General features: G+C 37.5%; 2 protein-coding genes across 2 annotated transcripts; both read left to right on the forward strand.

The window, feature by feature from the left end:
• The first annotated feature begins 1,057 nt into the window (after window positions 1-1,057).
• Window positions 1,058-7,513, forward strand: cyldb (cylindromatosis (turban tumor syndrome), b). The gene is made up of 13 exons (XM_051911995.1): window positions 1,058-2,188; window positions 2,658-2,784; window positions 3,053-3,297; window positions 3,388-3,556; window positions 3,638-3,767; window positions 3,870-3,977; window positions 4,163-4,242; window positions 4,366-4,432; window positions 4,924-5,056; window positions 5,180-5,288; window positions 5,410-5,528; window positions 5,651-5,849; window positions 6,983-7,513. The coding sequence occupies exons 1-13, from the start codon at window positions 1,766-1,768 to the stop codon at window positions 7,162-7,164; spliced, it is 2,091 nt and encodes a 696-aa protein (XP_051767955.1). The 5' UTR covers window positions 1,058-1,765; the 3' UTR covers window positions 7,165-7,513.
• Window positions 7,514-9,996: 2,483 nt separating this feature from the next.
• On the forward strand, window positions 9,997-22,681 carry top1a (DNA topoisomerase Ia). The gene is made up of 21 exons (XM_051911994.1): window positions 9,997-10,159; window positions 10,564-10,588; window positions 13,728-13,824; window positions 14,076-14,196; window positions 14,377-14,423; window positions 14,911-14,997; window positions 15,194-15,275; window positions 15,378-15,475; window positions 15,669-15,784; window positions 16,102-16,223; window positions 16,310-16,432; window positions 16,531-16,718; window positions 16,797-16,941; window positions 17,503-17,646; window positions 18,938-19,123; window positions 20,119-20,187; window positions 20,304-20,418; window positions 20,523-20,650; window positions 20,777-20,871; window positions 20,989-21,138; window positions 21,219-22,681. The coding sequence occupies exons 1-21, from the start codon at window positions 10,127-10,129 to the stop codon at window positions 21,319-21,321; spliced, it is 2,274 nt and encodes a 757-aa protein (XP_051767954.1). The 5' UTR covers window positions 9,997-10,126; the 3' UTR covers window positions 21,322-22,681.
• Window positions 22,682-22,900: the final 219 nt, after the last annotated feature.

The following is a 22,900-nucleotide window of genomic DNA, read 5'->3' on the forward strand; positions in this document are numbered from 1 at the left end:
CGCTCTGAGGGTGTGGAAGAGCCCGTGCTTGTGCAGGCGAACTAGAGCCCGTCATGAATCGGTCACGTGTTTCCATAGACTTGAGGAACGAACGCTGCTTTGTGTCGTACCTGTCCATAACTAGTCTAAAAAAACATTGCGCGTCCCGCTGTTTGTGCAGGCAGTGCAGCACTTCTGTTTTGCTGTTCACAGTATCTGGAGGGACTGTAGTGAACCGGTTGCTCGCATAAACAGTCGGTACTCTCACCCGTCCTTTTCGGAGGTAAACTCAAAGTGAAACCGTTGATTCACTCGCTCTCTCGCGCGCATAGTTTTATACATTTAGATATAAATAACAATATAGCGCAACGTTATTACGTTCCTCAACGAGACAGCGACAGCATTTCTCCGCCCCCTCTCCCCGGCTCCGTTTGGAATTAGAGTACCTCAGGGTTGACGGGTTTTTGTAGGCCAACCCGGAAGTTAGCGGCGCACGGGTTCCCTCAATCGAAAGCCTATGCATTTTTCCCATAGACTTTTGGATAATCGCAAAAAATAAGCTCTGTGTTTAACAAAGGGTCATGACACTTACACGTTTCGTCTATCATGATAATCTTTACAAGTTAACACAACATTTATACATTTTGAAGCCTAAATAAAGTCGTCAGATATAAAAAGCTAACAGTAGGCCTATAAACGGACTACAGCACACCATGGTCGCGGATCAACGTCACCACCACCAAGCTTCCTCAAACTTTATTTAAAAAACAACTTTATTTAAAAACATGCTCGCTGATTATGATCTGCGCTGTGTATGAATACTTATCCACTTTTTCATGTTAAATGCTGTCCAAATGTCCTGTTTGTCATGATGACGTCTAAAGTCCCCGCCAAAGGAAGTAGTCCATTTTAGCAATTTGTTAGCAACCGCCGTTTTTAAGGTTTAAAAAATCACAAGCGGGTTATAACTGGTGTGTTTTATGTCATAGATCAAAACGTGAAAATATTTAGAGGCTTTTGTTAACCACAGACCTTATTTCAGGCGATTTAGCAAAAACCCATTCAAAAAACCCATTGACTTCGGGGCGATGGAACCGGTAGTCCTAAAATGTTAACTCGCTTCCGAGTTTTGCCTACAAAAACACGTCATCCCTGAGGTACTCTATTTGGTACCGAATGACAAGACACTTTTCGATACTCGATAGTATCGAGGCAATTCGGTCAGTACCGAAAAAGTATCGAATTCGATACCCAGCCCTACATAGCAGTTAAATAAAGAAAGAAATCTGCAATCTTTACATTGCAAAAAAAAAATAAAAAATTGCATATATGCTAAATACTACATGGCACTGATATTGTTGTTATTGTTTTAAAAATGCATATTATGTTTTTTTATTATTATTATTTATGATTATGCACTGACAAAACCAGAAATAAAGCATTAATTAATAATCGGTTTACTATATAGGTTTAATGGAACACTTAAATACAAAATATAATCTGTATTGGTCATTCTAAAAAAATAAAAAATAAAAATCTCTCAATAATCTTATAGATCAATGCAAATGTCTAAAAATCAATACATTTACTAGGCTATATAAATAAACCACTGCACACAAATCAATTGGTATTACACTTTTTGTATTACTGATTTCCTTGTTTGCACAGATGGACATCTTTAGTGTCACATGTCATCAAAGAAATGTCCATGACATCACCACTGTAGATAACCGACTCCTCTCTGTCTTAATAAGGCGACTGCTGAAGCAAACACTCATCATTTAACATGGAACTGGACAAGGAACGACAGGAGCGCTACTTTATTGTAGTGAGGAGAAGTAAGAAGGGCTTATCTCGCGGGGCAGTCGGGCGCGCGGATGCGGAGACAGCAGCAGGTGATCTCATAGGAATGGTTTATGGAGGAAGCGGCAGTGCTAGGAGCAGTGGCACGGTGAAGAAAGAGGACACATACCCACTCTCACGCCATCAAGCTCAGCTACTTTTGTTCGTTTCTCCTGCCAGCAGACGACTGGAACTCCTGAGCAACGTTCAGCTCTTCAGTGCAATCTGTGACCTTGCTCAGGATGATCTTGTTGTGGTCAAACGCAAGAAGGACTTTCAACCATGCCTGGTCAAAAATCTGATTCAAATAGGCAAGAAGGACAAACCAGGAGTCTTGCAAATGCTGGGATTTGAGCTGGACTTGGTGGTGAGGAAAGGCACCTTTTGCTGCCGTTTTGTCCTCCATTAATTCATGTGCTAAAATATTGAATTAAACTGTTTAACTCAAGTCGTTAATTTGAAATGACAGTAATGATTAATTAGTATATATATATATAAATTATTATTTATATATAAAATAATATTAATAATAATATTATTTGACACTAATATTGTTCAGATATATATTACATACATTTTTTTTTAAACAAAATTTTGCATATAGAGGAAATGTTTGTGTGTAGTTTACTTAAATGCGAAAATCCCTTATCAGAATCTGAATCAACATTATGTGACTGTGTACTTTTACATAATCTGAACACGCACTTTTCAACTGTGACGTAAGTGTCGACCTCTTGATCGCATAGACAAAATACTTGAAATGCAAAGAAAATAGTCATGTGAATGGTGTAAAGAATCCACTTGATCTGTTGACATGCGGTTGAATTTCTTCACAGGACACTGAGCAGGATATTTTGTCAAAGAAGACTGTCCCTCTTCCCTTCTTCAGCGCAGCTGACATTGTCCAGGTGGCTCCGTCACATTTAAACACCAGCCAGCCGCTGAGAGTCAGCATTGATTTGGGTCAGTTACTCATCTTTTTAGCCCTTAAAAACATATTGAAAGTCTGTGGGATTTTGTATCAGTGTGCTGTTGTAGATTAAAAGAGAGATCTCATGACTAGACTGCGGAAGAGATTGTTATCTTAAACTGGAAAGACTCAAAGCTTGAACAATTCATAGCATCTATCATGCTTTTTATACCAAGATTTAATTGGGTCATTCATATGACTTGAGGAATGTCAGGTGATGATATCTGCAGTAATATGATTTACATGTTTTCCCATTTTAAGGTTTGAACAGGAAAGCAGTGTCACGCATATATTCCATGCCAGCTCTCAACTCACGCAATGCAAAAAAAGGAAGTACCTTATCCAACAAGGATGTGGCCAACTCCATTCAGGCCATGTCCCATTATTCTTTGGAGGTGGGGTCCATGGCAGAGGTCATATCTTTGAATGGACTGACTGTGTATGGGGTGATCAGATGGATTGGAGTTCCAGATGGAAAGAAACATTACTGGGCAGGACTTGAGCTGGTGAGCATGTATATTTTTTTCTCTCAATACAGAGCATGTGGTGATTATGTTGTTTTGTGCATGCAAAAAAAATCTCTTAAATCCTTTCAGGACACTGAGGTGACGACTTGTTCGGATGGGACGCTTGGTACAAAACAGTATTTCACCTGTGAACGAAACAAAGCCTTGTTTGTGCCATTGACTAACTGCAAACCGGACAGTAGATTTCTGTTCATTCCAAATGAAAATGAGAATAAGAAACCACTTGAACCTCCTTCAGGTGAGGCCATTCAGTCTGCTATATTATTCCACTTCTAAAAACAATCTGAGTGTTAAAGAATTTTTTTTTTTTTACTTTCAGTACTCCTGGAAGATTTGAATGAAGATGTTCCCCCTGTTGCTGAGCGAGATGTTTTGTCTCATCTGGTGGGCAGAATGAGGGGAATCCAAGGTCACTTCAACTCCTGCTATCTAGATGCCACTCTCTTTAGGTAAGCATCTCAAGAAATGCATGTTATGTTTGTTATTTCACGTTTCATTCTTTTTTGTTCGCATGTACTGATGCATTTTTCTTTTTTTCTCTGCTTTTACAGTCTCTTCACGTCATCCATAGGTTTCAACAGAATGTTTAACAGATCAGCAGACAGTGAGGAAGGCATTTCACACATTTTAAGACGTGACATTGTGAACTGTTTACGCAGGTAAATCTCTAAATCCCTTGATTTGTAATTTGTATTTGTAATAGTACATAAGAAAGTGACATAACAAAGCTAATGCACAGCCATATTTGTAGAGCTTGAGTAAACACTCTTCAAATGGGCATGTGTGTTTATAGTCATCAGGGTACTCACAGTTCATTTCATATGACCTCTGCCTCTCTCGACAGATCGGGCTTTGTTCCAGCAGAGAATGTGATGAAGTTTCGTAAACAGCTGGGCTGCAAATCTTTTGCTACAGAGGAGAAAGGTATTACTTGTCACATAGCGGCCATTTACTTTTTTTGATGTTGAGCTGCATGTTTTTCATCTATGGCTTAAAGAGAGAACATTACACTGATCACTAAAATATTTTTACTGCCATTTCCTTCAGATCCAGAGGAGTTCATCACCTTACTACTAAAGGATGTTTTACACATAGAGCCTTTGCTCAAAATCAGGTTTGTTTCATTTGCACTGCTAGTCCGTCACTCCAGATTTGTTTATTCGAGAAACATTACTCTGTTTTGACATTTTACTGCATTTTACACAACCCTTGAATGAACATGTTTTGCACACAGGGGTTAAAAAGTATTTTTATTTCACTTAATAATATACAGTTCTGTCATGAAACTCTAGATGGCGCAGGCTGATGGGTCTTGATGCAAGCTGATGATAATTACAGTGTTAGAAATTATGCTGAAAATTCAGCTTTGCCATCACAGAAATAAATTACATTTTAAAATATATTTAAAAAAGAAAAAATTATAATTTAAAAATTATAACATATCACAATATTGCCTTTTAATGTATTTTTTATCAAATAAATGGTGAGATTAAGAGACTTTCAAAAACAAAAACAAAATTCACTGACCTCATTCTCACAGATCTCTTTTTAACGGCAGTAAACAAGCTTAAACTGTATATTTTAACACCTGTGTGTTGTTTTTAGGGCACGTGGAGAGTTGTCACAGGATGCCTATACGCATCAGATCATTGTAGAGAAGAATCAGGTGGGAGCCGTGCCTTCAGTTCAACAGCTGCTTGAGATGTCTTTAGTATCAAGTGATTTGAAGTTTGAAGAGGTTTGTTCATTTCTTAGAGCTTACTGTAAATTAGATTTTTATTATATTACAGTTTGCATACCTAGTAGAGATATATTGTAAACAGAAGTATGCATTATTAATCAAACCTTTTTTTTATTTTAGATTCCATCTTGCCTTATAGTTCAGATGCCACGGTTTGGAAAGAAGTTCAAGATGTTTCCTAAAATCATTCCCTCAACAGAGCTGGACATCACAGATGTCTTGCATTGTTGTGAGTTTAACAAACATACTTCCAAATGAAATCTCCTCCTGATAACATTTGTTTTGTGGAAGCAGATATTGGACTGTTGCAGACAGAATATCTCTTATGCCTCTCCTGTTTTCTCTGGCAGCTCCTCGGGAATGTTTTCTGTGTGGTCATGTAGCTGAATATGAGTGTGACCAGTGCCTGATGGACCATAAGCTCCAGCCAGGCAAAATTAAGCAGTATTGCTCTATCTGCAACACGCAGGTAGTGAATCTAATGCTAAAATCTTACTTATGTAACTTCTGTGATATAATGGATTTTACATGCTTTTTTCCTCCACATGCCTTCTCCCACTAACAAACCCAATGTTTTTGCTCTTTCTACAGGTTCACACTCATCCCTCCCGACAGGAACACACTCCTCACAAACTTACAGTTCATCTTCCAGAAGATGCATCAGTACAGAGGCACCAGATGCAACTCTTTGCAGTTCTCTGTATAAACACCAGCCATTATGTGTCTTTTGTCAAATATGGGCCTGACCCACGGTCCTGGATCTTCTTTGACAGCATGGCTGACCGTTGCGGTATGTCATATATGCTAAATCTCCAACATATTCAAATGTAGGCTGCGTCCGAAGCTAAGAAATACTGGCTCTGCAGGCAGAATTCGGAAGCAGGAAGGCAACAAGGCACATCCGAATCCAATGATCATATCACATCCTGTTTACTGAGATAACTTAATCTGATCGATTATTGAAGGCAGCATAGATGTATCCTTTGCTGCCTTTGATTTTTCACAATCCAGTGCGTTCCATTCCATGAAATTGAAAGGGATAGTTCACCCAAAAATTAAAATTCTGTCATCATTTACTCACCCTCAAGTTGTTCCAAACCTGTATGAATTTCTTTCGTCTGCTGAACACAAAAGAAGATATTTTGAAGAATGTCGGTAACCAAACAGTTGATGGGGACCCCTATTGACTTCCATAGTATTTTTTCCATACTATGGAAGTCAATCATTCTTCTCTAATAGTGACAAGTAATGCCCCAATGAGACAGCATCCGTTTATGATTTTAATAAATATAATCATTGAATATGTTGTTATTATTGCATACTGTTTTATAATATACTACAATACACTGAGGTGCAAATAGTATCTGCCACTATTTGCACCAAGTATACAGTAAATACCATCAAACAACTATTTACACTTTTTTTTTTTTTAGTTTTTGTTGCTATTTACACTTAGTGTAAATAACATCCATCGCTATTTAGCTATCTACCCACTGCCAAAAAATAAATTTGGTGTCTGAAAGTGCATTTTGTGGTCAGTTTGTATGTAAATGTACATTTTAGACCACTTTTGATGTCATTTCTAGTGAGAAATTAAATATTCGCTTAGTTATCACCAAAGCTTTTGTTGTACATCATTAAACCGTTATGCTGCCCCAGAAGTCTGTCCGAAATCAGTTTCATGAGGTACCTTCATACCTTCAACACAAGTCATTGCCTGACAAAGCAGCAAGGCACAATGTCAGCTGCCTAAGTTTTCGGATGCAGCTCTAATTTCTCTATATGTTATTTACACAGGATCACTCCACTGAGGTTTCACAAAACCTCCATTACTGACCAGATAAACCCAGATAAAATGCTGTTTATCACTGACATAGGTGTTTGAATTTAGTTAATCCCTGACTATCTTATTTTTATCCCTAGGTGATGATAACAATGGCTACAACGTTCCCGTGATCAGGTCCTGTCCTGAGGTTGGAGACTTCCTTTCCCAGTCTGAGGAGGAGATCTCCACAGCAGATCTGAGTCAGTGCAGTGAGCTGGTGCGCAGACTGCTGTGTGATTCATACATGTGTCTGTATCAGAGAACAGACAATCATCAATGAGCAGAGACATCTGTGATATCTTTGGACTACTGTGTACTCTTGTGCCATTACATCATGAGAGTGGACACATGAAGGACCCTGATGTTTTCTTTGCTCTGTTCTTGATCAAATTGTTCTTTATTTATAAATAAAACGGCAGTACATTAAGACAATTTTATCAGGTAGAGATATACGTTTATGCACAATCAACAATATAATATAATTTGATTTGAAAATTACTACCAGGATGTCATATTTTTGATTACATGACTTAGTTTATTTGTACTTTATTAGCATGTTGTATTTTTATTGAAAATTATTGTAAAGTTGTAGGATGTTTATATTTGTATTAAACCATTGTTATACCAAACTCACATGTCTGTGAGTTCATTTTATCCATTGTAAATGTTATGCAGAGTTTGAACTGTTACTGAATTTTTACTCTGTAGGTCATATCTTTAGTATAGTATAGATTACAGAAATAAATTACCTAAAAAGTTTTACAGATGAAGTAGAAAATATTAGGAATTAATAAAATCTGGGGAAATATTACAAGTATTACAGTGGGATTTAATCTATCATGAGGCCTAGTTGAAGTGAAGGGGCGATGATGCCCTCTAATGGAAACATCACAGCATTAACTCTCCAATAACGATGTTTACAAAGACTTGATTAGCACGTTGACGTCTGATTCTCAAACGAATCGTTCTTTTGAATTGGTTCTTTTCAATGAATCGTTTGAGGCGATTCATTTGTGAGTAGATATACACAGTTGTAGGTTTAAGTTTTAATAAAAGTATATAAATACCAATGTACAAACAACAGTATTGTTCTAGGCCCAGTTGTTGCAGAATCCAGTATTAAGTGGCCTTAACTACTATGTAATAACATTAAATAAGACTATGGATTCACTGTGTAACTACACGTTCTGGAAAATTTCCACATTTACTACTAATGTGTTTGAGCTTTGGTTAGGTTTAGGGTTAAAGGGTTAGTTCACCCAAAAATGAAAATAATGTAATTTATTACTCACCCTAATGCCGTTTCACACCAGTAAGACCTTCGTTAATCTTCGAAACGCAAATTAAGAGGCCTGCATAGCCAGAAATGACATTTCCTCTCTCAAGATCCATTAATGTACTAAAAACATATTTAAATCAGTTCATGTGAGTACAGTGGTTCAATATTAATATTATAAAGCAACGAGAATATTTTTGGTGCGCCAAAAAAACAAAATAATGACTTATATAGTGATGGCCGATTTCAAAACACTGCTTCAGGAAGCTTCGGAGCGTTATGAATCAGCGTGTCGAATCAGCGGTTCGGAGCGCCAAAGTCACGTGATTTCAGCAGTTTGGCGGTTTGACACGCGATCCGAATCATGATTCGACACAAAAGATTCATAACGCTCCGAAGCTTCATGAAGCAGTGTTTTGAAATCGGCCATCACTATATAAGTAGTTATTTTGTTTTTTTTTTGGCGCTTTATAATATTAATATTGAACCACTGTACTCACATGAACTGATTTAAATATGTTTTTAGTACATTAATGGATCTTGAGAGAGGAAATGTCATTGCTGGCTATGCAGGCCTCACTGAGCCATCGGATTTCAACAAAAATATCTTAATTTGTGTTCCGAAAATGAAAGAAGGTCTTACGGGTGTGGAACGGCATGAGGGTGAGCAATAAATGACATTATTTTCATTTTTGGGTGAACTAACCCTTTAAGGTTATTGCAAATGTTAATTAAATGCACATACTTTAAATGTTATTACCATGCACCAACATGTATGTACATAATAAGTAGGCCTATATATCAAATGGTTAGATAAGGCCACCTAATATAAAGTGTGACCAAGAATCATGTTCCTGGTCATTGCCCTTTAAATTGTAAACTGTGAATGCTATCATGTTTAAGTTACAGCGTGCTTTTAGCATGGCTGTTACCTAAAGGCACAAAGATCATAAATAACACGTGATTGTGAAATGTGAGTTTCCGCCTTTGTACATCTGTTGTCTGGACAGAGATAGGCCTGCTGCAGGTTTAAGATAAATGTGACCATTGGGATGCAAAGGATCATACTTGTTAGTGAGAACACACACACATACACACATGTATGGTTTAAGGGGACTCTCTATAGGTGTTTTGGTTTTTATACTGTACAAACTGTATATTCTATCCCCCTACACTAACTCTACCCCTAAACCTACCCATCACAGAAAACTTTCTGCATTTTTTTGAATGTCAAAAAACAATGTTTAGTATGTTTTTAAGCCATTTGGTGTTCGAGGACACAGGAAGTGTCTTCATATACCATGTTTACGTTGTAATACCAGTCATTATACACATTTGTGTCCTCATAAACCACAAGAGCACACACAAAATACCAATAAGAGAGTCACTTCTAAAATAACTGATTTGTTAAAATGACAGAAATCAATGAACACAACTTCTTAAGTCAGTGTATAGAAGTGTTAATTCAGTAAAAACTGTGAGTCATGTCAAGGCTGATTGTTAAACCAATAAATGATGTGCCCATGTTTTCTTGATGCCTTAAAGAGTATAAAAGGTAAATAATAGCTTGCCATGTGACAGTCAACTTCGTTCCATCAGAGAAGGCTAGTATTTTGTTAATCAAATGTTAAAAATGTATTGCTTCTATTGCTGTTGTTATTATTATTATTATTTTTATTGATAATAATAATTGTTTTAACAAGCCTCTCTTCACTTGGTACCACGTGGCTCTTACCACCATAGTAAATTAGGTGTGACGTCACAGAGAGGAGCTGTGTGGGAGGAGCCAGGGGCAGGAATAACGCCTTTTTTATCCTTTTAAACGCGTCTGACATGCGCAGTGCTTTAAATTTCGGGCTTGGTCTGTTACACAACTGTGTCTTTCTTCATTCTGCCTACAGCTCATCGCCGGCATTTTACTTTAACAGGCTTCTAACTGTGTTATTTTAAAATAAGACCCATAGAAATGAGTGGGGACCATTCCCACAACGATTCTCAGGTAAAGTGTTTGTGATTTAACGTTGTCAGTTATTTTAATTCTTTCTTGATGGTTTGTAGTCACTAGCTCGGCTGTTTAAATTCCATCCGCAGCGGCAGTTTTTCCCCAGCATGCTAAGCTAACAGGCACCAGAAGTCGGCTTTGAATGTAATAATTTTGTATTTTCAGCCCTTGCTGTCTTTTGCCGCTTTTCTTACATTAACGTTCACTAACAAATGCTTCATTTTGGGAATAAAAACTTTAAACAGTCCCCTGTCCTCCGCAGCGGTGGTGTTTAAACGCTGTTTTATGAACAGGCTTGTTAGCTTAAACGCTAACCCTCCGACTAGCATCAAGTTGAAAGTTAGCAGCCTATTGACATGGCACGTTTTAACATTAACTTATACACCACTGTTTTTCCGCAGATCGAGTCGGGATCCAGATATAATGGTGAGTGGGACTTGTCTAATCACCACATTATGATAAAAACACATACGTTTTATACATCTAACGTGATCGCTCAGCAGCTTGACGACCAGTTAGTTTTAAGGACAGAAATGGCGTCCCAGAGACTAAGTCCCCTCTCGCTCTCTGACAAGCGCCTATTGTTCACATTGAGCCCTTAAAAATCGTATTTATACTGCTTTTAAATCGACGAAAAACGGCGATCTTGAAAGAGAAAGAGATTATTTGTCAGGTAATGTAGCTTGATCGTTTTTGGAGTTAGAAAAATGGTCTAATGGGGCTTGTGAAAGTGAGGGTTTGGGGGTTGAGGACTTAGTCTCTGCGCCATTTTCTTTTTCTCTGTCTAGCGGTCTGAGTGTAGTGAACGTTAAGTGCACATCGACGTGATTATGGAGGAGAAGGATTGAGAAACGTGTGTGACCTGTTTCGAGTCTTCGCACGAAAATTAACACTCAACATTAAATACACTTTTATTCGACGAGAAATCATGAAAAATGCACGTTTACTAATAAAACATTAACTGTAATTATGCAAGTATGTAGTATCTATAAAATGCATCTTTTGATGTATGTACTGTAATCTAATCTGCGTCAAATAAACAATTACAACAAGATTTAATAAACTTAAATGAGCCAGTACTGTGGGATTTTGTTTTTTGGACCTAAAACTGATTTCACACAACTGTCATTGGTGATCTTAATTTGGTCATATTGGTTCAAAACGTGGCCAGCCAGAGATTACTAAAGTCACTGCTTTTATTGCAGCTTTAGTTTTTTGACCTTCTTCTTTTTTTTTTTTTTAATTAACATCAAAAAAAAAAAAAAAATCATTTGACTAATGAGAATTTCCTTTTTCTGTACAGTTTAAAACTTCAGCATGCCATGACAGGAAATCCCACAGCACTGTGGCACCCACACTTGTTTTTTTTGTTATGCAATGCATTATGAGGGTGCTACCTTTAAGTGTTTATTTATTGGATATAAATGAAAACTCATGATTTTATAATGTATATTTTTTTCATATTTATGACACACATAGATTGTTAGGGTTATGCATTTTTTTTTTTTTTTTACTGTTTACTTTATTAGAAACATTTATGCTACTGCCTATTATAAGTGCAAGAGATGTTAGTAGTATCATTTATTCAAATATATTGTTCAAACATGATTCCAGTTCAGATCTGGATTTTTAAACAAAACTGCAGCTGAACGTCATCAGTCATCATGCATTATCATTGTACTTTGATAATTAACTTGGTGTTCCACTGGGAAATAATAGATTCAACAATGAGGGTAGGTAAATGATTTTGACAGTTCTTATTTTTTTTTTTTTAAACCTACAGTAATTATGCAACTCGTGTCTCATATGTTGTTTATTTATTTTTTTTGTTATTCTTAAAGTCCACACAGTCCATACTTTGAATGTGCATGATGCTTCTGGTAATCAATTTTGCTTCTCACTATAAGAGCATTTAGGATTTTTAACTCCTCGCTGAGCTGATGCACGAACTGCCTGTTTACATCATGCCATTCCATTGAGCGTCCACCAAGTGCTTTTCACGGTTTGGCGATGTATTAAACCCATGCTCAGTCCTGGAAACAATAAAATTAGACCACATATTTAATAAAATAGTGACCCAATGTGTAGAATGTGCTTTTTTTTTTTTTTCTCCAAAATCGCACATGAGGAATGTGTGTTGACCCACCAATCTTAAAAATATGTAGGGGCTGTTTTTGCATTAGCTTAGCATGTACTAAATCTAATTATGTTTGCTGGTAATTTTAGAATATGAAGGTTTTGTCTTCTTTCTTGTGTTTGGTTCACTCGCATCCGTTTTATTCAAAAGGCTTATTTCAGTCATACAGACTCAGACTTCATTACTGTGGATTTTGCTTTTTGTTATGAAGCTCCAGCATGTAACAATTCTGCTGACAATGAACTTGTCCACTAGAGGGTAGAGTTCACAAACAAGTTTCTCCACAGTCCCAGATGTGCATGTTTTGCTGAAGGGCAAAATGAACATGGTGAATGGTTGGCCCATAGCCTTTTTATTATTTTCATTATTTGTTGGTAAAATCATCATCTTTTTTATTTTATTTATTTTTTTATTCTTGTAATTATTTTTATTTTTTAAACGAAAGCCGAAAGGAAACCCTACACTTATTGATTAAAAACATGCCTGAACAGGAGTTCATGTAAGGATGCATATATAGAGGTAGGGGAAGTTTTGTCGCATTTGGTAATGTGCTCATGCGTGCTGTAGAAGATAAAGGATTTGATTTCACGTCCTAACTGAGCGCTCCTGTCCCTCTTAATGCTTGAATGCACCCTACTGTAACATGAGGTACATTGTTTCTCTGTGCTCTTAAAGGATGACATTTGAGTTTGTTTGGATTCTGAAGCCCTGTACAATTCCCGTTCATTCTTTTGGTCCTCGTGATAGAAAGGGAGATCGTTTTGCTTTTGCCTTTTGGGAGGCTTGTTACAAAACACCTCCAGCTTTCTCACCGTCCGATACAGTGTCAGTAGGGTATGCCTGGCTCTCTTGTAACCTAATCTGGTCTACCAACCTACACATTTCCTAAAGCAATGGTCCTCTCAGAGTAAACAGTCTTAGCTGAACCCTGCGAAGAATGAGGCTTCTATAAACACCATACATAGTTGAGAGTGAAAACTGGACACTTCACCTCAAGAAGTAAAGTGCCAAAATCTACAAGGTGTGACTAATGTGTCTGCAGTAGGTCGGCAAGGACAACCCAAAATGTGTCATGCTGTACTTATTTCAAACCAGTTGTCTGTAAATAGTCTTCAGCGTTTGGCAGGCTCATGCAGGTCACTCTGAAATGGATTTCTCATCCAGGTGTGAGCAAAATAATCCACCATAATGTATCCAGATGAAACGCCGTACTATTTGCCTGGTTTTTTTTTTTTTTGTTTGTGAACACCTATAGCACCAGAACAATTTCAATGTGGAGGTGTGTTTGATTTAATTCTTTTGTACACTTTCTAACCCCCAGTTTTTTGTGCTTTTGAATCTCTTTCCTGTTCCAGGGACATACTTTTGTTGCCAGGTGTTCATTGCCTTTTGAATGTGCTACTTAATCTTTAATTTCTTTGTTGGCAGATTCTCACAAACACAAAGATAAATACAAGGACAAAGAACACAAACACAAGGACCACAAGAAAGACAAAGAACGTGAGAAATCAAAGTACAGCAACAGGTATGACGTCACTTTTATTCTCTCCTTTGGGTTTCTACGGTAGATACATAGGCGGTTTATAGCCCAGTTTGCTCTTTATGGAGTGTGTTTGATAAGCAGGGCGTGGCCTTTAGTGTTCGGACCACAGGAAGGAATGTTGGCTTTACTGCAACTTCCTTTGTAAACACTATCATCTATTTGGAGCTGATTTTGTTGATGGACCAGACCGTTGTGGCAATTAGATCACAACATGTTTTATTGCATTTTTGCAGCGAACACAGGGACTCCTCGGATAAAAAGCACAGAGATAAAGATAAAGAGAGGCTGAAACTCAAAGATGGATCCTCAGACAAGCAGAAGGACAAACACAAAGAGAAGAAAAAGGAGGAAAGGGTGGGCAGAATCCTCTATAATTTCACATTGCAGCATTTTTATCTGAACTGAATCCTCTGGCCATGGAGGAGTTGTAAATAGTCTTTTGTGATTCACACAATATTGAGTGCTGTTATTGACCTCTTTCTGTTTTTTTTTTTTTTGTTTGTTTTTTTCCACCTCCATTTTCTTCCTCAAAAGTCCTTTGATGGCAAGCCCAAAAAAGAGAGAGAGAACGGATTTGCAAGGTGAGCGAGAATCCTAAATGTGATGTAAATGATGCAGCTGTAGCCATAAGAGTAGCTGTTCATTTTAAAGTGGTCATATCATAACTTTTATTTTTTTCTTTCCACTTTTTTTTTTTTTTGGCATGGCTAGTTCCGAAAACAGTCTGTACTAAAATGAGCCACTCAAAATAATATCCTACTTGATCAGCAATCTTGGTACAAGTAAACTTCACCCGCCAATATTGGGACTGCATTCAGCTGCTACAAACTTTTTACACCTTTTTACTCGTCGTCTTCTGTTTTGTAAAATAGTATCTATACTGCTTCCACTGAATTGTTTCTTAAAAGATCAAGGAAAATTGTTTCCTCATTTAATCGCTTTAAGATCAATGGCATGGTCGTAATCACATAATTAGAAACATGAATTTATCTTGATAATTTAAAGGGGTTCTCAGATTTGATCACACGAGCAAGAAAACAAATAATGTGTGTCTCATCCTTTATACAGCCCTTTTAAGTCTGAACCCGAGAATGATGACTTCTACCACTCTCCTAAACACGAGAAGTCTCTGAAGAGAGAACGCGATGATGACGAGTAAGTGACATTGTGTTCGCAGGCCATCTTAAACTTAAATGTGATATGAAGAGAACCTAGCAATCTTCTGTAGTCAAAAGTGCATTGATCATCTTTGTTTAAAATGTTAAGCATTAGAGCAAATAGGACAGCTGTTATGTGGTAACTGAAAGGTTTGTGAATGCTAGACGTTTTAAATTGTTTTGTTTCCCTTCAGTGTTGAGTTCAAGCCTAAAAAAATTAAAACTGAGGATGACAGAAGCGAAAAGAAGGCAAAGAAACGGAAACCGGAAGAAGAGGTACGTTGAAGGCATTGGCTTATCTCTAAGTTGACTTTCCAATGTTATATATATATATATATATATAATGATTAATAATTTGAATCTTCTGCTTTGCCATAGGACGTAAAACCCAAAAAGAAGACAAAAGACAAGAAAGGAGAAGTTGCTACAGATGGCAAGAAAAAAGCAAAAAAGGAGCCAGAAGATAAGTGGAAATGGTTAGTCTCACATCCTCTCATGGTCAAGTAATTGTAGGCTGACTCCTCATCTTGAGTCTGTTTTGATTTTATTCGGGGATATGGTGCAGATCACAAATGTCCTTGTTCCGGCACTTTGCAGAGCCATTGTGGTTGCCTGTATTGGGATGTTGGTTTACCTCCTTCCATCTCTGTGCTTTTTCATACCATTTAGGTGGGAGGAAGAGAGGTACACAGATGGTGTGAAATGGAAGTTTTTGGAACACAAGGGGCCTGTCTTTGCACCACCATATGAGCCTCTTCCCAGCAGCATCAAGTTCTATTATGATGGTACGTCTTATAACGAGACTATAGCAGTGCTTAAGGTGGGTAGACAAACCTGTTCTGGAGTTGCTCTAATTGGATGGCCATCAAAACTGTTGGAGAAGCAGATTATGTCAACTTCAGATGTTTTAAAAGACTTTTCTGTTTGTTCTATTAGTCTGTTAAAGGCAATGCGGGTTTCTCCACCCAAACTCAAATTTCTTTACTTTGGATATTGGCCATTATTTTCAGTAATTGGCTTTCTGGTAGAAGGATTAAGATGCTGAGGCTTTAGTAGCTCTTTTTGCCGCTGTTCTGAATCTGCTTTGATGGTCTGTCACCAGGTAAACATATGAAACTCAGCCCTGAGGCAGAGGAGGTGGCCACTTTCTTTGCAAAAATGTTGGACCATGAGTACACCACCAAGGATATATTTCGGAAAAACTTCTTCAAAGATTGGAGGAAGGTAATGTTGCCATGGTGTCATCCTCCCCCCTTGCTTTTTAAAAAGTGTATGACTTTTGTTAATCTTTCATGATCTTGATGTTTTAGGAAATGACGTCTGAAGAGAAATCCAAAATCACAGATCTGAATAAGTGTGACTTTTCTGAAATGAGCGAATATTTCAAAGCTCAATCTGAAGCCAGGAAGGCCATGACTAAAGAAGAGAAACAGGTAAGATTAAACATCAAAATACCAAAATAATTGTTGGTAAAATATTGATGTTTTGTCTAGTCACTTTTTTTTTTTTTTTTTTTTTTTTTCACCTTAAGAAAATTAAAGAGGAGAATGAGCGCGTTCTGCAGGAGTATGGCTTCTGTGTCATGGACAATCACAAAGAGCGCATTGCCAACTTTCGTATTGAGCCTCCTGGCTTGTTCCGTGGCAGAGGTGACCATCCCAAAATGGGCATGCTGAAGCGTCGTATCCGACCTGAGGACATTATCGTTAACTGCAGCAAGTAAGGAGCATTCATCACAGCCTAACATCATGCCATCTGCTGTGAAAAAATTGTTTAATCCTATGCTTCTCATTGCAGGGACTCAAAACATCCTAAACCACCTCCCGGGACGAAGTGGAAGGAGGTACGTCATGACAACAAGGTGACATGGCTGGTGTCCTGGACTGAGAATATCCAAGGCTCTATTAAATACATCATGCTGAACCCCAGTTCAAGGATCAAGGTAAATTAGTATTTACCTTTTAATATTGTGAAATTTATATTGTTTTTCTATTAGGCAGCCATTACTCCAGCAATCAGTGTCACATGATCCTTCACGTAACATTCTCGTGTTGAAAACCGTTGTGCTGCATGTTTTTGTGTAAACCATGATGTTTTTTTTTTTTTTTTTTTTCCCAGAATTTTTGGAATTAAAGAGTATTCAGACCAGCATTTATTTGAAATGGAGATCTTTGAGGGGAAAAAAAAAAAAAAAAAATTGTAGGTCTTTACCGCCACTTATCAATTTAATGCATCCTTTCTGAAAAGTATGAATTTCCTTAAACTGATCCCAGACTTTTGAACGGTAGTGTATATATTGGTATTATATCAGACGTTTTTAAATTTCTTGGTTAAATTTGAAATTCCAAAATCAAAGAAAGAGAGAGAGATTTTTTTTTTTTTTTTTTTTTTTTTTTTTTGACGACAATGACAGATTTCAGCCATAATGTGAAGGAAAAAATCAACTATATCGGTATTTGCCAGAATTATAATATCAGTGCATCCCTTGTTGTATTTCTTGCAGGGAGAGAAGGATTGGCAAAAATATGAAACAGCCCGTCGGTTGAAAAAGTGTGTGGAGCGGATCCGTGCGCAATACCGCGAAGACTGGAAATCAAAAGAGATGAGGATCAGACAACGTGCTGTTGCTCTTTACTTCATTGACAAGGTTTGCATTGCATGAATCAGTGTAACCTCCTTTACTTTGAGCTCATGACCCTGAAAGCATGTGATGAATAGGTTAATTCAGAGTTACTCTATAAAAGCTCTTAAAGCTGTTAACTGCAAACTGGTCGCTTTTTGTTTTGAATCAAAATATGTCATTTATGTGAATCGTGTAGATCTGAACAGGTTTTTTTTTTTTTTTTTTTTTTTTTTTTTTTTCTGGGGGTGTCAGGGTGAGCTTGCAGGCACAATAGATTGAAAATGGGCTACTTTCCCATAGACTGGAGTGAGACCATAGATGTCTCTCGAGCTGTCGTGATCTTTTTTTGGCGCTCTGTGGTGTGACTGACACATCGCTGTAGTGCTTCAGTTCAAACAGAGGCAGAGCGCACGTGAACTGATCATCTCTTCCGCTTTACAACACTAAATAAACATGAATGAATGTAGGATAAATGAATAAAGAAGGTATGTTGAAAGATCCAGTACAACTTACTGAAATTCGTATCATGTCATATGTAACGTTAATCGATCGATCATTGCTTCAACCGAGCATTTTGATATATATCCACTGTGACCTATAGGCCATTGCATATTCATGTACTTAACATGTGCTTCAATACTGAATGAATAAAACCGTTTTATGACCGTCACCATTTAAATGTTTAGGTCGATATTAAAAACAAGTAGAAACATAATTGTCATTAAATTTATTATAACGTTATAATAACTTCTGTGTAATTTATATACAAGTAGCTTAGAAATCAATGAATTTTAACCTTTAATATTATAATGATGTGCCAGCTGTGGTTCCCTGTATAGTTTACAGCATTAGTTGAGAGAGATCTTTTCTTTGAGGAAATTTGCCATGTACTGTACCTGATAGACCCCAAATGAATCAATGTTGAATTAAAGGTAATCAAATCGCAAGCTTCTGAATCAAAATCGAATCCAATTGTGAAATTTGTGTCAATGCCCAGCCCTAGTGTCAAATGCATTCCCCCCCCCCATTTATTCTCTTGTGGGAGTGCACCAGAATGCTTAGTTTATATGTTAAAATCACGAATATTTTCTCCTGGGGGTGGATGCTCCCAGACCCCAGTACTACTATTTACTTTGTAAACGTCACCTTTTTCACCACTTTGGAGTTTGACGGTATGTAAAGCATTCGGTTCAGTTAAAAATGTTTTTGTCGACGGTTGTGCATTTAATGTGACGTTTGTAATATCTTTTCGAGCTAAAGCAGAAGTTGAAAAGCAGAACGCTGTTATGCATCTCCTTGTTTCTATGTGGTGTAGCTGGCTCTGAGAGCAGGTAATGAAAAGGAAGAAGGAGAGACGGCTGACACAGTGGGCTGCTGCTCACTTAGAGTGGAACATCTAACTCTCCATCAAGAACTGGACGGCCAGGAGTTTGTCGTGGAGTTTGACTTCCTCGGTAAAGACTCCATTAGATACTACAACAAAGTCCCCGTTGAAAAGAGGGTAAGTTATTTTGGGTTCCCCCCCCCCCCCCCTTCATTCTTCTCTCCGTTACATTTTCTACATTCCGAATAATGCTTTAAGGCATATGCAGGTAAATATTAGATGAACTATAAGGCAGCATCACATGTATCCTTCACAAATAAAGCGAATCTAAGGTATTGGAAAACTCAATCTGTCCAAAATGGGGCAAAATAAATGTTCATTTATAAATACTTGATACTGAAAAGATTACACAGCGCTCTTGTGTAGTATGCAGATTGCTGATGTAGAGCGTTCCAAATCAGTCATTTATGAGGTTCCTTTTCAGTTAGGATGCTGCCTGAGGCAACTCATTAGGTTTTGGAACTGAGCTAATATATACAAAACTGCAGCCTGTGCCCTTACACCAAGAAGTACACTTGTGTCATTCTCCAGCAACTTGACAGGTTACTAATCGCATGCAATGATATTCTAATTACAGTTTTAAAGCTCGTCAAGGTCTAGCACTGTGGTTTTGAACTGAATTGATTCATTTTTATGCCTGGTTTTGTCCTCCATGGCCATTAGATGCTTCTAGGTACCCCTAGACTTTGGAGTGCTTTCCTTCAGTATCTGTTAAGTTTTGTGTCCCACATATTTTCAAAACTCAATTGAAATCTTATTTGCTTGTTGTTAAATCAATGTTGATTGCATCTTATTCTGCAGTCATCAATTCATGCCAGTTGCTGTTTCCAATCCACTTTTTTTTTTTTTTTTTTTTTTTTGTTGTCTGTCAAATCTTTTTTTGTTTCATCCGTTTATGTAGTTTTTGTTGGTATTTTTATTTTTTTGGTTGGTCTTTTGTTGTACATTTGCAAGTGTCCTTGGGTTTGTGAAAGGCGCTTTATAAATCAAACGTGTTCTTCACCAATTTACTGTGCCGTGTACAAATGAAAACTCTTTATCTGAGTGTTATTGATTAGCACAGTCTTGTGTAGTTCTGCCTTTTGTGTAAAATCCCATTTAAAATATTACAGGTTTTCAAAAATCTCCAGCTGTTCATGGAGGACAAGGAGCCGGAGGATGACCTCTTTGATCGTCTCAATGTAAGCTGTTGTTTTCACGTTATTTATTGCTTGGAATACAAAGTAAATTGCTTATGCTAAATGCATCAAATTAAGACCAATGTCCTCAATTGTAAAATGACTTCCCTCTTTTGCAGACCTCCATTTTGAACAAGCATCTTCAGGAGTTGATGGATGGCCTTACGGCTAAAGTGTTCCGTACTTACAACGCCTCCATCACACTACAGCAACAGCTGAAAGAACTCACAAATTGTAAGTTCCATTCACTGTATATAAAGAACAGGATTGGGGCAAGTTACCAGAAATGGAGTCGATGGTGTTATGTACGATATGTGATTTAAGTTTTGTTTTTTAAGCTGAAGAAAACGTTCCTGCGAAGATCCTCTCCTACAATCGGGCTAACCGAGCAGTAGCCATCCTGTGTAACCACCAGAGGGCACCACCCAAGACATTTGAGAAGTCCATGCAAAATCTTCAGACAAAGGTATGAGACATTTGTGACCTTGTCCTCGTTGTCCTTATGCTGGAATTTTTTTTTCTTGTTAGTGCAGGGTCTGTTGGACCATCTAAACGTTTGCCTTTCCTGCATTCACTTGTTCATTAAAACCAGATTGACGCAAAGAAGGAACAGCTTGCTGATGCTAAAAGAGAACTGAAAAGTGCCAAGGCTGACGCCAAAATACGCAGAGATGAGAAATCCAAGAAGTGAGTGTCAAAATATTTGCTTGAAGGGCGCCCAACTAAATTTGGCCCCTCTAATGCTCATTGTGCGTTTCTATGCGATTGTATGCTGCTTTAATGTTGATGGTTTTGGCAACCCAGGGCCGTGGAGACCAAGAAGAAACTCGTGCAGAGGGTCGAGGAGCAGCTGATGAAGCTGGAGGTACAGGCCACCGACCGGGAGGAAAACAAGCAGATTGCCCTGGGTACCTCCAAGCTCAACTACCTGGACCCACGTATCTCAGTAGCTTGGTGAGATGACGTTTTCATTGGTTAACCAGACTCTCTTGGATTTATGTCCCTTTTTAATTTTGATGTTCATTTCCTTCCAGGTGCAAGAAGTTTGGCATCCCGATAGAAAAGATCTACAACAAAACTCAGCGTGAGAAATTTGCCTGGGCTATTGACATGGCTGATAAAGACTTTGAATTTTAAATCCTCTTTGTGATTTTTACTTTTCCCTCCACCCCATCCTTTTTTTTTTTTTTTTTTTTTCTTTAAATAGATACTTTTAGCCTAAGTGATTTCCAGCAGGTTGTGAACCTGGCAAGGGAAAGATGTGAAGCAAGCATAGTGTCGAGAGGAGGCCTAAATGTCATGATTTGGGTGGCTGATCTTTAATTTTTTTTTTTAGGCTGTGACCTGTAATCTTGTAGGTTTTATTGGGTCGATCTTTTAAGAATGAAGTATGGAGAGCCTGTATACAAGATTGCATGGTCTTTACGCCATGAACTGGAAAATCAGTGGCTTGACCTTTTGAACACTTTTACTGTCTCACTCCCCTTCCATCTCTGGACAAAGGGGCCCAAGGATATCTGAACTATGAACTTGCGTGGTCCTATAGCTACTGTATTCAGCTACAAATTGCTTTGTGGATCGTTTCATTTTTAGTTTTGCTGTATTTTTAGCCCTCCTGTATTAATAATGAATTCTATATTTTAATAGAAGATTAAAAAAAAAAAAAATCAAAGAATTGCTTAAGTACACCCACACGCCTTTTTAGGAGAAGAAATGTGTACACCAGGTGTGGTATTTTATGGGAAATATGACCATGTAAAGCTGTGTGTTTGAGTGAGTGTTACATGAACTGTTCACTTTTAAACTGGAGTTGGAACTCTTGTGTAAACTATATCCAGACCACAAAGTAGGATGCTTGGATGAGCTGCAGGGGACTACAGTTTCAACTATTATTTTTCTTAAACATGCAGAATGTGAATAATTTTTTTTTTTTTTTTTAAACAGCGTATATATCAGGGTCTCGTTTCCAGTGTAAATGTGAACCAATTCTCTCTCTCTCCCCACACCTTTTTGTCTTCTGTATCCTACAGCTTGTGTCTTCATGGCTTTGAGTCTCCACCTGGTTTTAACTTAATGTGTAATGACTGTTCCCATAAGATAAAAAAACAAACAAAAAAAAAAACTCCTGTATCTGTTACTTGAAGATATCACTATTAGGTTGTATTATTTCAGGGTATGGTGGAATGGGTTTTTTCTGAAGGGTATGTGAGGGAAATCAACTTTGCCAAAAAAAAAGTCTGTTCTGATTTTGAGCTGTTTTATTTTGTAATTGTCAAGATTTAAGGATAGACTTATTTTAACATCAACTTGAACAGAATCTTTATATTGTTTTTCCACTCCAGTCTAGAAAGAAATGTTAGTGACAGCCATGTAACCTTTTCCAACTTATTGAGCTCATGCCATAACCTCTGATCACTTTTTTTTTTCCCCTCGTTTTTTTTTTTTTTTTTCTTTTGCTCAATTGTAGGTTATTTAAAAATAAAACCCTACAACATGACTTGTATGTTGTGTGTTCAAAGAAACTTGCTTGGTTTTAGCTTTTTAAAATGTATTCTAAAATTTGAATGTCTTGTTTCATCTTCTGTTTTCTTAACGGGTGAGATTCTGTGAGAATTCAATGTTTTAAGATGTTTTCGGCCTAGAATAATGGGTTGAAGAACTTCCTGTGTTCCCAGAACCGCGTGAAACAAGCACCAAGTCTTGCTTTGAGAACAGG

The sequence above is a fragment of the Ctenopharyngodon idella genome, chromosome 11 (genome assembly GCF_019924925.1).
Source record: "Ctenopharyngodon idella isolate HZGC_01 chromosome 11, HZGC01, whole genome shotgun sequence".
In the NCBI taxonomy this organism is placed as follows: Eukaryota; Metazoa; Chordata; class Actinopteri; order Cypriniformes; family Xenocyprididae; genus Ctenopharyngodon; species Ctenopharyngodon idella.

Bases quoted from the DNA above. Each gene is read 5' to 3' on its own strand.
- cyldb (XM_051911995.1), top strand. From the start codon at position 1,766: ATGGAACTGGACAAGGAACGACAGGAGCGCTACTTTATTGTAGTGAGG. The intron at 3,978-4,162 runs GTAAATCTCTAA...CTCTCTCGACAG, and splicing joins ATTGTGAACTGTTTACGCAG to ATCGGGCTTTGTTCCAGCAG. The intron at 4,433-4,923 runs GTTTGTTTCATT...TGTTGTTTTTAG, and splicing joins GAGCCTTTGCTCAAAATCAG to GGCACGTGGAGAGTTGTCAC.
- top1a (XM_051911994.1), top strand. From the start codon at position 10,127: ATGAGTGGGGACCATTCCCACAACGATTCTCAG. The intron at 10,160-10,563 runs GTAAAGTGTTTG...GTTTTTCCGCAG, and splicing joins ATTCCCACAACGATTCTCAG to ATCGAGTCGGGATCCAGATA. The intron at 17,647-18,937 runs GTTTGCATTGCA...TATGTGGTGTAG, and splicing joins CTCTTTACTTCATTGACAAG to CTGGCTCTGAGAGCAGGTAA.